Source organism: Somniosus microcephalus, chromosome 31, assembly GCF_052327205.1.
Source record: "Somniosus microcephalus isolate GS21.2 chromosome 31, FLI_Smic_1.0, whole genome shotgun sequence".
In the NCBI taxonomy this organism is placed as follows: domain Eukaryota; kingdom Metazoa; phylum Chordata; class Chondrichthyes; order Squaliformes; family Somniosidae; genus Somniosus; species Somniosus microcephalus.
In genome coordinates this window covers 12,911,614-12,927,600 of record NC_141017.1, presented here as the reverse complement: position 1 = coordinate 12,927,600, position 15,987 = coordinate 12,911,614, and the positions used below count along the sequence as shown (strand labels likewise).

The following is a 15,987-nucleotide window of genomic DNA, read 5'->3' as shown; positions in this document are numbered from 1 at the left end:
ATAGAAGGAGATTGGAGAGAAGTGAAAAAAAGAGAGTTGAGAAATGTAAAAAAGAGAGTGAGAAATGAAAAAAAGAGAGTGGAGAAAGGAAAAAAAGAGAGGGAGAAATGAAAAAAGAGAGGGGAGAAAGGAAAAAAAGAGAGGTGAGAAAGGAAAAAAAGAGAGGTGAGAAAGGAAAAAAAGAGAGGGAGAAAGGAAAAAAAGAGAGGGGAGAAAGGAAAAAAAGAGAGAGATAGGGAGAAAGGAAAAAAAAGAGAGGGAGAAAGGAAAAAAAGAGAGTGAGAAGTGAAAAAAAAGAGAGTGGAGAAAGGAAAAAAAAGAGAGAGGGAGAAAGGAAAAAAAAGAGAGGGAGAAAGGAAAAAAAGAGAGGGGAGAAGGTAAAAAAAAGAGAGGGAGAGAAGGAAAAAAAAGAGAGTGAGAAAGGAAAAAAAAGATAGGGAGAAAGGAAAAAAAGAGAGGGAGAATGAAAAAAAAGAGAGGGAGAAATGAAAAAAAAGAGATGGAGAAATGAAAAAGAAAGAGAGGAGAGAGGTAAAAAGTAAAAGAGAGAGGGATAAAGGAAAAAAAGAGAGAGGTGAGAAAGGAAAGAAAAGATAGAGAGGAAAAATAATTGGTGGAGGGGAAGTGATAGGGGGGAAGGGAAGAGAGAGGGGAGATGGAAATGGGAGAGAGGGGAAATGAAGATAAAAGGGGGGGAAGTAGGATGGGGGGTTGTGATAAGGGTGTTAAAGAGATATGAAGGAATGGGGAAAGTGTGAGAATAGGATGAATTTTGGGATGTATAGGGATAGATTGATAATATAGTTTGGGTTTGAATAGGAAGGTAATTGAGTGAAGTGGAGGTGAGGTTAGTGTAGGATGTTTTACTAATCATTACTAGAAATTTGTGTGTGTGTTTAGTTAATATGCAACTAATACGGTGGGGCTAGATGACCTGCCAATGCACGGAGAATGTATTAATAGGGCAGGGACACTAACGGTGCTGTGGGTTAGTGCACTAGCTTTCCATCTCTGGGACCAGGCAGAGTGGTCGAAGGCTCTTATTTGTCGGCTGAAAGGATTTGTATGATTTTAACCCAGTTCTTGGATGCAAGTTCTTGCCACCTGGTGGACCCAATCCTGACTTAACCTCAATTAATGATGAATCAGTTTGAGGTAAATTAGCTGGCAAGGCGAGGACTCACACCTCCGGCACAAAACAATGTCTTGTTTCCCAGTGGAGTGAGTTCAGGTTTGGGGAGACGTGCAGGAAACTTCCATTTTGCCACGAGTGCTGCCAGGTGTCTGTTGGCAGTGCCAGCGTATGCATAGCCCTTCTCTTACAAATACACGAACAATGACGGACAGTAAAAGGCCCAACGATCCATCCGGCCTGTCTCACACAACTGCGAGGCCCTGTATAATACAAACACTCCCCACTCCAGCCGAAAGCCAAGTGAGCACCTGGGAGAGGCAAATAAAACAGGCCAATTAGGGGGGAGTTCCTCTCCGACCCTTGTTCTTACTCAAGCTATTGAATAAAGCAATATTGTTGCTACGCCTCCCACTAGGACACAGACCCCATCCAGGATAAACAAAAACAACACTCAGCAGGTCAGGTAGCATCTACGGAGAGAGAAACAAAGTTAACGTTTCAGGGCGATGACTTTATGTCAGAACTGGGATAACTGCTAGTAGCTTGGAGCATCACTCCCCGCTCCGTTTTCCACCAAACTGACCCCAGAAACTAAGAAAATAATGAATCACCTTAACCCCCAAACCTGCATTGATCTCCGTGCAGGAATAGCCACATATCCGAGCACTCCTCCCATAAGCAAGCTGCAATCCAAATGCTAATGCTTCATAACATATATATGTTGAGCATTCAGGCATGGACTGGTTGGGCCGAATGGCCTGTTTCTGTGCTGTGTATTCTATGTAATTCTATTTAATAAAAAACAACGGCCCAGAACTTGGTGTCGGGGGCTTGCCGCGCGTGCAAGCCCCCGATGTGCGCTCACCCTGCGCGCCGACATAGGAAATCCACTGCGGGCCAGGTTCAGATGTCGGCGCGCTGTGCTAACCTGACCCAGCGGCGTAGTTAGTGCGATGTGCCGGCTGGGATCAGGTGAGCACTGTTCAGCCAATCAGGGGAGGGGAAACTTCATTCATAGGTTTGAGAGTAAGAACTGTCAAACTCATGAGAAATACTGCACCCCAAAACACTACTTAAACTTTAAATAAAATTTTAAAAAACATCCCAATCATTAAATTAAGTATAAATAAGTTTTAAAAAATAATTTAAACATTAATTTTTTTTTTTGAAAAAATAAATTTTTAATAAAAGGGTCTAAAACTAAACTTACCTTTTATTGTAGATTCTTTAAAATAATAAACCTGTGGGGAAAAAAAATTCTAAATTGCACTAAAACACCACTTACCTGTAAAAATAAATACTTACGTGTGCTTTTTACAAGCGTAAAGACCGGAGGTCTTTAGACATGCGCAAATCCCCCAAAACAGAGGAAATCCAAGACGCACGCGCTGCCCCCTACAGCGCACGCACTAGCCTCTTCAACTCTTGGGTGAGAGGAGAGGAAATGCCGGTTTTCAGCGCATGCGCTGTGCATGCTGAAAACCGGCATTTCCTCCGGCCAGACGCGTGAGTACCCCTTCCGTACTCGCGCGTTTGGGGAGGAATTTCTGCCCCTTTGTACCTGTGTAGATCACGACCTCTAGTGGTACAGATTGGTACAGCTGTGAAAGTTGCTAACTGCATGAACAGTATAAAGGGCAGACTTTGGCCCAGTTCTGGGTCTGTGGGACTGTTTATTTCCTAATGTTTTAACAAGATCGAGCCTGTGTAATTGCATGCTTTTACTTCCACTTTTCATTGACTTTATTCATCCTCAAACTTCAGAAGACTGTACCTTGTTCGAAAACACAGATTCTGATTCCTGATCTGAGCCTTGCATTGTTGTTTTAAGAAGCTTGTTAACAGATGTTATGGTGTTCAGCTAAGCCCAGAAAAAATATATTCCGCTAACAAGCAAGAACAAACTAATGAGACACCATGGATGAATAAAGACATCAGGGGAAAAAATGAGGGTAAGGAAAGGGACATACATTTAGTACGTGGACAGCAGTGTCCGCTGTGCCTCAGTTGGTAGCACCCTTGTCTCTGAGTCAGAAGGTCATGGGTTTAAGTCCCACTCCAGAGACTGGAGCACAAAAACCTAGGCTGACACTCCAGTGCAGTACAGGCGGAGGTCCCGTCTTTAAGATGAGACGTTAAATCGAGGCCCCGTCTGCCCCCTCAAGTGGATGTAAAATATCCCATGGCACTATCGAAGAGGAGCAGGGGAGTTATCCCTAGTGTCCTGGCCAATATTTATCCCTCCATCAACATCATTATTTATCCCTCCATCAGACTATCTGGTCATTATAACATTGGCTGCCGCATTTCCTACATTACAACAGTGACTACACTTCAAAAAGTACTTCATTGGCTGTATAGCGCTTTGGGACATCCTGAGTTCGTGAAAAGCGCTATATAAATGCAAGCCTTTCTTTAGCAGAGGAGAGCATAACAAGGGAGAATACAAAGAGACTAGCAGAGAAGTCAAAAAACAATTTGGAAGGTAAAGAGGAACTATGAAATTAAATTATCAAGGAACATAAAACAAAATAGTAAAATATTCTACAGGCACGTTTAAAAAAGGAAAAGTTGGAATAGAGGGATGGATAGGATAAAATCACAGGCAGCGATAGCGAAATGGCAGAAATATTAAATAATTATATTGCTTCAATATTTACCAAAGAGACGGATCAGATGGACATGCCATCGGAAGATGAGATTGGAAATTATATACCTACATTTAAAATAAAGAGAAATATTAAATAAACTAATGAAACTCAAAGAGGATAAAACCTCTGGTCCAGACGGATTGCATCTGTACATTTTAAAAGAATCTAGGGAAGAGATAGTGGAGGCACTATTACACATATTTAATAATTTGTTAGAAAAAGGTGTGTAGTGTCAGAGGACTGGCGGATAGCTAACGTTATACCGATATTTAAGAAGGAAGATAGAACATGTCCAGGGAACTATGGACCAGTCAACTTAACATTGGTAGTAGGAAAAATAATGGGATCCCTATTAAAGGAGAAAACAGAAAAAAAATCTAGAAACAAAAAATATAATACTGAATAGTCAACATGGATTTCAAAAGGAAAAAATTACTTGACCAATCTCATTGAATTATTTGAAGAGGTAACAGAAAGAGTAGACATGGGTAATGCAGTAGATGTAATATATCTAGATTTCTAAAAGGCCTTCAATAAGGTCAGAGCATGTGGAGTCGGGGACAATTAGCAGAATGGCTAGCTAGCTGGCTGAAAGACAAAAAACAGAGAGTAGGAGTAAAGGGTAGCTATTCAGAGTGGCAGAAGGTGGGAAGTGGGGTCCCACAAGAATCAGTGCTGGGACCACTGTTCACAATTTATATTATGATTTAAACTTTGGAATCAAAAACAATTTCTAAATTTGTTAACATCAAATTGGGAGGGATAGTCAATACTGAGGAGGACTGCAACAAATTACAATAAGACATCAATAAACTTGAATAGGCATATAATTGGCAAATTAATTTCAACATGGATAAGTGTGAAGTATTCCATTTTGGTAAGAAAAATAGAGGTCACGTTACTGTACTTGGGGGAAAATAAGAATCTAAATGGTGTTGAGGAGCAAAGGGATCTGGAAGTACAAATGACTAAAAGTTGAGACACTGGTCAGTAAGGCCATAAGAAAAGCAAACCAAGCACTAGGGTTTATTTCTAGAGGGAGAGAATTGAAAAGTAGAGAAATTACACTAAACATGTATTGGACCTTGGTTAGACCACACTTGGAGTACTGTGTGCAGTTCTGGTCGCCATATTATAAAAAGGATATAGAGGCACTGGAGCGGGTGCAGAGAAGAGTTACAAGGATGATACCAGAACTGCGAGGAACAGGCTGGGTCTCTTCCCTTGAAAAGTGACGGTTGAGGGGTGACCTAATAGAGATCTTTAAAATGATGACAGGTTTTAATAGAGTAGACAGAGAGGCCTAGAAATTGGGTTGGGGCGCCAAAGTGGCGCAAAAGTCGCCTGAGCTCAGGATTTAGCGCAGCGATCGGTGTGATACCGATCGCCAGATATTCAGTTTCATTGCCCCTAGAGGGAGACAGGGCGAGGCTCGAGGCGCTCCGCGTCCCTCTTAGGGTGCTGAAACTGAATATCGCAGCGCAATGTGCCGCAGCGCCACATGCTGCGGCACGGCACGCTGCGGTACTGCAGGCCTTCCTCCCACTGTTAAGGGGGAGGTGCCTGCAACAGCGCGATCCCCGCTCGCGCGTGCCGGCAAATGAGCCCGGCACCAAGGAGAAGTGCCGGGCTCTCGGGAAACAGCCGGCAATGCCGCGGGGGGGGGGGGGGGGGGCGGTTAGGAGGCCGGGGACGGAGGTGCTGGCAGGCGGCCGCCGAAAAAGTGGCCGCCCCGCACCTCCACCTTAACTTGCGCCACTGCCGGCACAGTAAGGCCCCGTGAACCGGGCGCGGGTAGCGAGCGGCGCAACTGCGGCGTTCGCTACCAAATATCGCGAACGGGGCACGAATGGGGCGCTACGCACACCGATGACGTCTTCGGTGGCGGCGCAGCGCAAATGCCTAACGCCACCATTAGCGCCCCTACTGAATATCGCGGGAGATGCAGCCAGTGGCGCTACAGCCACTGACTGCCTCTTTAGGCGCTAACAGGTGGCGCTACTCACCCAATTTCTCCCCCAGAGTGTTTGCACTTGTGGGGAAGAGCAAAACTAGAGGCCATCACCAAAAAAATCCAGTCGGGAATTCGGAGGAAACTTCTGTACGCAGAGAGTGGTGAGAATGTGGAACTCGCTATCGCAGGGAGTGGTTGAGGCGAATAGTATAGATGCATTTAAGGGGAAGCTGGATAAGCATACGAGGGAGAAGGGAATAGAGGGTTATGCTGATAGTTAGACGAGGAAGGATGGAAGGAGGCTCGAGTGAAGCATAAACGCCGGCATGGACTGGTTGGGCCGAATGGCCTGTTTCAGTGCCGTATATTCTGTGTAATTCTATGCCACCATAGGATGGTCAAAGCTGTCGGGCAGATGCCATGTTACATTTTGATGGGGCCCACAAGGCTATTTACACACCCTAGCTTACAGTAACTCAGTAACTGCATGTACAGTACTGACTCAACCCAACCAAATATTGGAAACCTGATGGCTTATTGTTAAAAAGGGAGAAAACTGGCAGCAAAATTCGTATTTTAATAAGTTAGAAACAGTGCGTCACAGTTCAGTCGTCACACATTGTTACAGATACAGAACGGTCTTAAAATGTTGGGTATTTCTGACCTGCAGCCTTAAACTGACCACATTGTAATCTGCAAAGTTCACTGACCAGGTGGCAATTCAACTGAATGACCGCTGCCCCTGTTTACTTAACAGAGTCAAGAAACCAAATATGCTGCAATACCTATCTCAATCTGGTGGTGAGGTTGCCCATTACCTGTTCACATCAGTTGGTGTCGGCCAGTGGCTCAGTGGGTAGCACCCTCGTCTCTGAGTCAGAAGGTTGTGGGTTCAAGTCCCACTCCAGAGACTTGAGCACAAAAATCTCAGTTACCACTCCCAGTGCAGTACTTGAGGGAGCGCTGCACTGTCGGAGGTGCCGTCTTTTGGATGAGATGTTAAACCGAGGTCCCGTCTGCTCTCTCAGGTGGATGTAAAAGATCCCACGGCACTACTGGAAGAAGAGCAGGGGAGTTTTCCCCGGTGTCTTGGCTAATATTTGTCCCTCAATCAACATCACTGAAACAGATTGAGGTTATTATCACATTGCTGTTTGTGGGAGCTTGCTGTGCACAAAATTAGCTGCCACTTTTCCTACATTACAACAGTGACCACACTTCAAAAAGTACTTCATTGGCTGTAAAGCGCTTTGGGACATCCGGTGGTCGTGAAAGGTGCTGTATAAATGCAAGTCTGTCTGTCTTTTACCTATTACAAACTGGTCTGAACAGCCACATGTCTATATTGTAAGACACTGGTTCTATTGTCTTCTGTTTAGCTGAATGGAAACTTCTTTCATAAAATGGACCGAGATGCACAAATACCTTTTACTTGGCGCTCCGTAGGTCGACCACTTTGAGATTTATAATCGTTCCACATGACAGTATGTATCTATTGAAGCTACTTAAGTGCACCATAGAATTGATAGAAATACCTAAAATGTGAAATATAAGTAAACAGAAAGAGTGACATTCAAAGTTTAATTGCTAGCAGCAATCCCTAAGGAATATCACTTTGTAAAGGAACGTGCGGAGGACTGTCCCGTGTTTGTCAAGCCTAATGGAATGTTGCGTGCTAATCCCTTCAGGTTTTGAGTGGCAGTGGAACTCCATCGATGGCACAGTTACCATTCCCATGATTCCACCCTCCGTGGGTGACTTGACGAAACACTACGACCTGTGCATGACTGGAGAAGGGCTCGATTATTTAAATACGATGAACCAGCCATTCCTGATGAAGCTCATGCCTCATATCCAAGTGTTTGCCCGGGTCGCACCCAAGCAGAAGGTTAGACTTTAACTACAATAACAAATTGCATCCATTTAGCGCCTTTAATGTAATAAAACATCCCAAGGTGTTTTGCAGGCATGTTGTCGAAGACAAAGTTTGACACCGAGCCACATACGGAGATATTTGGACAGTGGTCAGAGTGGTAGGTTTTAAGTAGGACTTCGAAGGAGGAGGCGGAGAGGTTTAGGGAGGGAATTCAAGAGCTTAGGGCCTAGGCAGCTGAATTCACGATGGGGCGATTGGAAATCGGGGACGCTCAAAAGATCTTGGAGAGTTGTACGGCTGGAGGAAGTTAGAGATGGGGAGGGGGCGAGGCCATGGAAGGATTTGAACATAAGGACGAGAGATTTAAAATTGAGCAGTTGGTGGACTGGGAGCCGATGTAGGTCAGCGAGCACAGAGGTGGTGGGTGAACGGGACTGTGTAAGTTAGGATACAGGCAGCAGACAGCCGTCATCCTACTTTTCTATGCAGCCGTCCTTCCCAGGGGTAAACCTAATAATTAGAAGCATAGAATTTTCAGCAGTGAATTGAAGCCATTCAGCCCACAGTGCCTCACATCATAGTGAATTACTCTAATCCTCTACCCCTGTACCCTTGAATATTTTTTTGTTTATCTAATTGCCCCTTAAATGCAGTGGGTGACTTGGCTTCAATAGTAACTTGTGATAATGGGTTCCCTATTCTAATAACATTTTATATGAAAACATTTCTCCTAGCCTCCCCTTTATTCCCCCCTATTCTTGTCCCAAGTACTGGTCTGTTCGGATGTTTGCATTGTGCACCTGTGTGTGTGACTGAATACTGCTGTCCTTGTTTGCAGGAGTTTGTGATCACCAGTTACAAGAGCCTGGGTTACACCACATTGATGTGTGGCGATGGAACCAATGATGTTGGGGCCTTAAAACACGCTGATGTCGGTAAGCATAAAGGAGTGAATCTATGGTGCACAGCAAGATACAATGATGGATGTAGAAACAGTCTGAAAACACAGATGTAGCTTATGACACTGACTGCGGAAGTGTTGGCTGTCAGTTTCAAACATCAGTGAGGCGCCTGGTTTGAGTGTTTAACCTGACAATTACCCCTGTACTGTGAAGTTGAATTCCAAAACTAGGATTAAATTTGATAAAGCCTTAAGAGACGAACTCTGTCTTCAAGCCAAACTAAATTGTAAGATAAGATTCCTCACCATAAACTTCATGTAGCACACCCGAGTACGTTCCAAAAAAGTGCACTGTTTTGACTGATTTCCTGTTTAAATCCAAAGTTTTGTGATCGCAAACATTTTGTTTTACCAAGCTAGTTAGATAGAAGAGACCATTCAGCCCATCTAGCTTACCCTTCCCTAGACAACCTAGAATTCCCACCACCCCCATCATAGCATCTAACTGCCAGATTCCAGAGTTTTAGCTTCCCCTTCCCTGGCCCACCCCAGATAGTGATCACTGTTTGTGTGAAGGACTTCCCAGCATCTTTCCTTGTCTGCAGTCACGATTTAACTTGAAGCAGCACTGAAGTTTTTAGTCTCCTACATAGCCCTGAGGCTCACTTTCATTTGCCCTCTTTAAAGGATGAAGAGTTCAAGTTCTCCAACTCAATCCTCACAACTTACTACAGGAAACTTTCGTTTAACCGGAGGTTAAATGTCCGGAAAGCTCTATCTACCAGCAAAATTCAGGAGCTGTTTCCTATAAGTTTTTTTACTTCTCGTTGCTTTTTTTTCCAGTCAGGCTCTGCAAGGTCTAGCTGAAGCTGTTGCTTAGCTACAGAGACGCTTTTAAGCTGCGGCCGACTGTTTTGAAGCTGTTGCTAAGCAACAGGGTTTGTTGATTCACACGGAGTGCAAAAGCTCCGTATGTTTTAACATTAGCGCTGGTTTCTACGGCAGTTTTGATGGTACGGCACCAGCTCGGTCCCGTCAGTGCCGGATACCAGAAAGTTTCCTGTAACATGACATTATTTGATCAGTCCTGTGGCCCTTCTCTGCAACATTTCCAAGACTTGGATGTTTCCCTTGTATCTTTGCAAACTATGACGTCCGCAGACTTGTACAGCGTTAGCTTTGTGGGCTCCTGCTGTGCAGTAACTCGACATGCAAAGTGTTGAGTCCACTATCACTTACATCATTCATTGAGTAAATGTGTCTCCCACTCTTCCAGTGTGTAATATCTTATACATATTGAATTGATACCAGAACTGAGGTTGTACTCATCAGGACAGACTGAACGAGCTGGGGCTCTTTAGAAAAGAGAAGGCTGAGGGGTGACCTGATAGAGGTCTTCAACATTATGAAGGGGTTTGATAGGGTAGATGTAGAGAAGATGTTTCCACTTGTGGGGAGTCCAAAACTAGGGGCCATAAATATAAGATAGTCACTAATAAATCCAATAGGCAATTCAGGTGGAACTTCTTTACCCAAAGAATGGTTAGAATATGGAACTCGCTACCACAAGGCATAGTTGAGGTGAATAGCATAGATGCATTTAAGGGGAAGCTGGATAAATACACGAGGGAGAAAGGATTAGAAGGATATGCTGATAGAATTAGATAAAGAAGGGTGGGGAGGAGTGACTCATGTGGAGCATGGACCACTTGGGCCAAATGGCCTGTTGCTTTGCTGTTAATTCTGTGTAATTTCATCTGCCATAGTTGCCCATTTGCAGATTTTGTCTAGGTCCTGCTATAGTTACTTGGCTGCCCTGCCTGACTTGACTGTCCAGCTCACTTTGACCAGCTTAGTGAGTTTCTGAATTTGGGTTGCTTATGCGAATTATGAACAATTGGGCCCCCAGCCCCAATCCCTCGGACACTCTAATCAGTACCTCTCCTAACCTGGCATTAGTCCCCTCACTAATGCCTGCTGCTTCCTCCCTTTCAGCCAGTTCCATTTCCACATTCATGTTTTATCCACTACCTTAAGATTCTGAAACTTTTTATTGGAGTTTCTGGAAGTCTAGGGACAGGTCATCATCGGGCCTCACATTGTGACCTTGGGATGTCACTTACTCAAAGAAGTTAAGGGAGTTGTTTAGGCAGGTCTCCTCTCCCGAAACTGCTTTGGCTGCTGTTTACTAGGTTAGTTCCGAATGATTATTTTGCCAGTAGGTAATGAGAGATTAATGAGTGTAGCTGCCTGAATTTGTTTTGTCGATTTTCTTTGAAGAGAGAATCTACATTGGCTTGTTTCCAATCCAATGGAACCTTCCTGTGTCCAATTCCCTTGTGATGACTGTTGCCACTTTGTAGATTCTTATTTCTGACCCCAATAAGTGTGTTTGCTCACAGCAGGATTCACCAGATTTGTGACCTACATTCAGGAAAAAATTAAGACATGAAAATCAGTCACAAATAAGGAAGCAATTTGAAAACTAGAGCTGAAGTTACCTCCTATGATAATCGATTGGTGAAGCTAATCACTTCAGTAGTCACCTTCTGAGGCTGTAGGTTTAGCTGTATTTGTCCTAATGTTGATGTCAAGGGTGGTGGGAGGATGAAGCGGTGCCCTAGGACAGATTGTATATTTAGAATAACGATTACCAGAAGTAATGCAAGGCTATATTTACAATGCCAATTGTTTCAGGGAACTTGGTGATGCAGTATCTTATGTTCTTACCCAAGATGTCCTTTCACTTTATGACTTTGAATCCATTCTAAATTGATGGGATGAGAGTATCCCCTGCATGTGACCAGTAAATGTTACCCCCAGTGTCCTGGCCAATATTTATCCCTCAATCAACATAACAAAAACAGATTATCTGGTCATTAACACATTGCTGTTTGTGGGAGCTTGCTGTGCGCAATTGGCTGCCACGTTTCCTACATTACAACAGTGACTATACTGCAAAAGCACTTCATAGGCTATAACATGCTTTGGGACATCCTGAGTCGGGAAAGGCGCTAGCTATATAAATGCAAGTATTTCTTTCTAAGTACAATGGGTTTAGGCAGTTTCAAGCCAGATCCAGACACCGCATAAAGCTTACCTGCACTATAGTGCACAAATTGATACTAGATTGGCAATTTCAAAGAGACCATAAGGATGGTGGTACAGGAAATAGAAAAATTCCCACTGGTCTGTAGGGACATTCTTCTGAAGTTGCGTTTAAGGTATCGTTGCAGATGATTGGGAATTTTACTCTGCAGTTGTGTTGTGTCTGAACTGGAAAATTGGTGCCAACACTGAATAAGTGTCCTGTCAGTTAACCTCACCCCCTCCCCGATCTCCATAGAGAGGGACAAGGGAGGAGATTTGTGAAGCACTGATTGTCTTCAGTTAGGAGGGGGTCAGCGTATACAGGGGAGCTTCTAACAGACCAGAAGCAGACTAATAGAGCTCCATCTTCAAATCTCTTTCAACTCCTCCCTTGGTAAATTCTATCTCACCCACCCTCCTATATTTTTTTTTTTTTTTTACTTTTGATGCATGCAATTCCCTTACATTTCCTTATTAAACTTCAGTTGCCACTGCTCAGCCCAAGTGCAAACCCTGTCAAGCTCCCTTTGTACATTTTTGGCTGCATCTTTTGAGTCCACAGTCGCCATGCTTGGTGTCATCTGTAAATATAACTGCACTGGGACTGCAGTTATTGGTCACTTATGTCTCCTAGGAACAGGAGGGTCCCAGCACAGGCCCTCATTCAAAACTCTTATTGTGACCTGTAGCTTCACTTACAACGGCACTTTTTCTCTTCCCCCTTAGCCAGTTACTAATCCACATATCCGTTATTAGGATGCCGCCACCTCCTCGAAAAGCTTTCATTCAGATAAAATGTATCGCTTCTAAAGCCTCGTTAACTCTCACTTGTGTGTGTACAGGTGCTTTTGCATTTTGTTTCTGAGAGTTGATTCTATTCGCTTTACGATGATTGAGGTTGGGCTAATGGTCTGTTGTTGCCAGGTTTGACTATGTCGCCCTTTTTGAAGATGGAGCTCTATTAGTCTGCTTCTGATCTGTTAGAACCTCCCGAGTATAGGCTGACTCCCTCCTAACTGACAGTCACAAATCTCCTCCCTTGTCTCTCTAAGTCCGCAGGGGTGTAAGTCACCCATCCCAGGCGATTTATTGGTTTTCATTCCCCTTCAGCCTACCAAAAATCTCTGCTTCACGTTAACGCACAGTATTTGTTGGATTGCATGTTGTTTGTCCCCTCGCTGGTTAAAAGCAACAAGAAGCAGTCAGTAAACCTGTTAACCATCTGTTGTTCCTCCTGAAACCTTCGAGTATTAATTTCCTCTTGTAAAGTAGAATTTATTGGCATTGTTTAGCAACTGCTATCCTGTCACTTTCCAGTTTTTTCCTCATCATCTTTGACTCGCTTCTGTAAGATTAGGATCACAGGCTCACACACACATTACCCAACAGGGCTTTAGAAGTTGTAAGGCTTTTATTAAAGAGCTACAGTTTTAAAGCATAATCAGATATTACATATGGTTTAAGCCGAGTATAATAGACATACAACCCGTGACAGTAGGAGTGATCTACGACTCCCGAATCGGAATGCCACGACCGGACAGATGAAGAGGCAGTACGGTGGTCTCGGATTGGGTGGATTCCTGCAGTTTGCTGCAGCGGGCACTTCCGTTAGGTCATCTCTCAAGCTGCTGGAGGTGCTAGGCCATCAGCCACCTCAGAGGCTAAACTTGACCAAGGTGTTAGGCCGTAGCCACCTTGGGGAAGCCTTCGCCCCTGACTGCCTGATTTCCCCTCTCGGTCGTCTATATTTATAGTTATTTCAGTGGGCTGGTAATCACCTGGTGTCAATCATTTGATCCCCCATCCTATTGTCCAATTGTGAAGCGGGAAGGCAACCCTCGCCGTCCCTTTCTGCATGACTGACAAGGCCTCCCTCTTATCTTTCTGAGGAATGTTTTGTCAAGTTTCTTCAAGGGCATTTTATGGCTTCGTGGCTCCTTGTTATCTAGCAGGTGCTATCCTCCCCGTTTCCTTGCATTTTACGATTTCCTTATCACTTCTATTTGTCTTTTGATGCTTGATATTCGACCTTGCTGGCATTTCTGCTATCTGTTCCTGGCTGCATGTTATCAGTCTCTGCTCTAAGAATTAAAACCCATCTTTGAATCTAACAGCTATTTCTTACACTTCTGTACAATCTTGTACTCGGCCCAGTGGTCACTCTCTCCCCACACGCTTTGTAAATTTTCTTTGTTTTTCTCTCTTAATTTTCCTGTTAATCCATATTGATTTCTTTTTAATCTTTGCCTTTGCTGTATACGGGTGTGTACGTGCCCTACATGTCCTGTGTCGTGTTTTTGAAAAGGCCCATTAACTTCTACCGATGTATTCCTGCAGTTCCCTATAGTGGCCTCCCTATGTGACTAAATGCAGCCCTCATACGCCTATAGCTTGACTACCTGCAGGCTTTGGTTACATGTCCCAAGTCAGGTTTAAAGTTATTGTGCAGTGGTCGTAGGAACATTAGGAACAGAAGTAGGGGATTCAGTCCCTCGAGCCTGCTCCGCCACTCAACTAGATCATGGCCGATCTGCACCTCAACACCATTTAACAAAAGAAATAGGAGCAGGTAGGCCATTCGGCCCTTCGAGCCTGCTCCGCCATTTAATAAGATCATGGCTGATCTTTTACCTTGCGTGCACCAATCTGGAGCTCCTGTGCAGGCCGCTCACCAGCTGCTGCCGCTGGAAACGATACCACGCCTGCGCGGCCGCACAGCTAATTTAAAGGGACCGCGCACCAAAAAAAAAATTAGAGTGAACATTGCCCCATATCCCTTGATTTCCTTAGTATCCAGAAATCTAGCAATTTCTGTCTTAAATATGCTCAATGACTGAGCATCCACAGCTCTCTGGGGTAGAGAATTCCAAAGATTCACCACCCTCTGAGTGAAGAAATTTCTCCTCCTCTCAGTCCTAAATGGCCGACCCCTTATTCTGAGACTGTGACCCCTGGTTCTAGACTCCCCAGCCAGGGGAAACATCCTCCCAGCATCTACCCTTTGGAACCCTGTAAGAATTTTATATGTTTCAATGAGATCACCTCTCATTCTTCTGAACTCTAGGGAATATAGGCCTAGTCTACTCAATCTCTCCTCATAGGACAATCCCCCCCATCCCAGGAATCAGTCATTTACCTGCCTTTGTACCGTATCTCTTGATACCCATACCTAACCAGTCCCTTAAGGCTAGTGTTTCAATGCTGAACCAAGTCTAGAAAAGAGCTGCCTGTCATGGGCGCCCTAACGCTATGGGTCAGAAAGGAGTCTTGCATTATACTGATGAGCGTAGAGCCTTTCCCTCATGGCTTTCCCAATTTATGTTGGGTTGCTTGGAACTTCCCTCAGTCAGTATTGCCTTTCTTTCCTTCCTGAGTCACTGGATAGTGATCAGGCATGACAACACTTTTATTTTTCTTCTTGTAGCTCAAGGTTGCTGAGGCCCAATTATGGTGGCCCAGCCCCAACTCCTGCCCTGATAGCACAGACCAGCAATTAACCCTGGGATCTTCTGGTCTGTGTGCTACACCTGGCATTGCTTTTACCCACTGGGACTTGTGCAAATTCCCTAGGCAATCCCGGACCAGACAGTCGATGCTTCTCACCGCTCCGCATTTCAGCGAGTGTCCTGTTGTTTCAGGAGTGGCCTTGCTGGCTAACGCTCCCGAGCGGATTCCGGAAAAGAGGAGGAAGGCGAAAGATATGATGAACGACGAGAAGTCTTTCGCTTCCAATGCAGGCAGCAACATGAAACCAAACTCTCGGGCAGCAAGGCACCGGTTGATGTCACAGCGAGAGGAGCATCTCTCTTTACAAAGGGTGGGTAATACTCCGGTTCTTACTGGATTGTCTTGACTGGTTAGCCTCAGCTCATTATCTCTGACATTTTGTTTAATCTTTACTGCTTTTCTATGTAAATGTACTGTCTTTAAAGCTATTTTACTTAAACTTTTTTCATAGATATACGTATATAGTTTTTATTTGCTTATTTGCTAGAGTTTAGAAGAATGAGAGGGGATCTCATTGAAACTTATAACATTCTAACAGGACTAGACAGACTAGATGCAGGAAGGATGTTCCCGATGGTCGGGGGAGTCCAGAACCAGGGGTCACAGTCTAAGGATAAGGGGTAAGCCATTTAGGACTGAGAGGAGGAGGAATTTCTTCACCCAGAGAGTGGTGAACCTGTGGAATTCTCTGCCACACAGGGCAGTTGAGGCCAATTCATTAAATATATTCAAGAAGGAGTTGGATATATTTCTTGAGGCTAAAGGGATCAAGGGATATGGGGAGAAAGCAGGGACAGGGTACTGAATTTGGATGATCAGCCATGATATTAGATGGCGGAGTGGGCTAGAGGGGCCGAATGGCCTACTCCTGCT

The 15,987-nt window shown here is 44.4% G+C and overlaps 1 protein-coding gene across 1 annotated transcript in view; it reads left to right on the top strand.

Annotated features, from left to right (window-relative positions):
• The window catches only part of atp13a1 (ATPase 13A1), a 119,091-nt gene that overhangs the window by 63,608 nt on the left and 39,496 nt on the right, over nucleotides 1-15,987 (top strand). Inside the window, exons 17-20 of the mRNA XM_085971416.1 lie at nucleotides 6,498-6,541; nucleotides 7,364-7,628; nucleotides 8,455-8,551; nucleotides 15,246-15,424. Coding sequence (XP_085827542.1) covers nucleotides 6,498-6,541; nucleotides 7,364-7,628; nucleotides 8,455-8,551; nucleotides 15,246-15,424 — 585 coding nt within the window. The remainder of the gene's footprint in view (nucleotides 1-6,497; nucleotides 6,542-7,363; nucleotides 7,629-8,454; nucleotides 8,552-15,245; nucleotides 15,425-15,987) is intronic.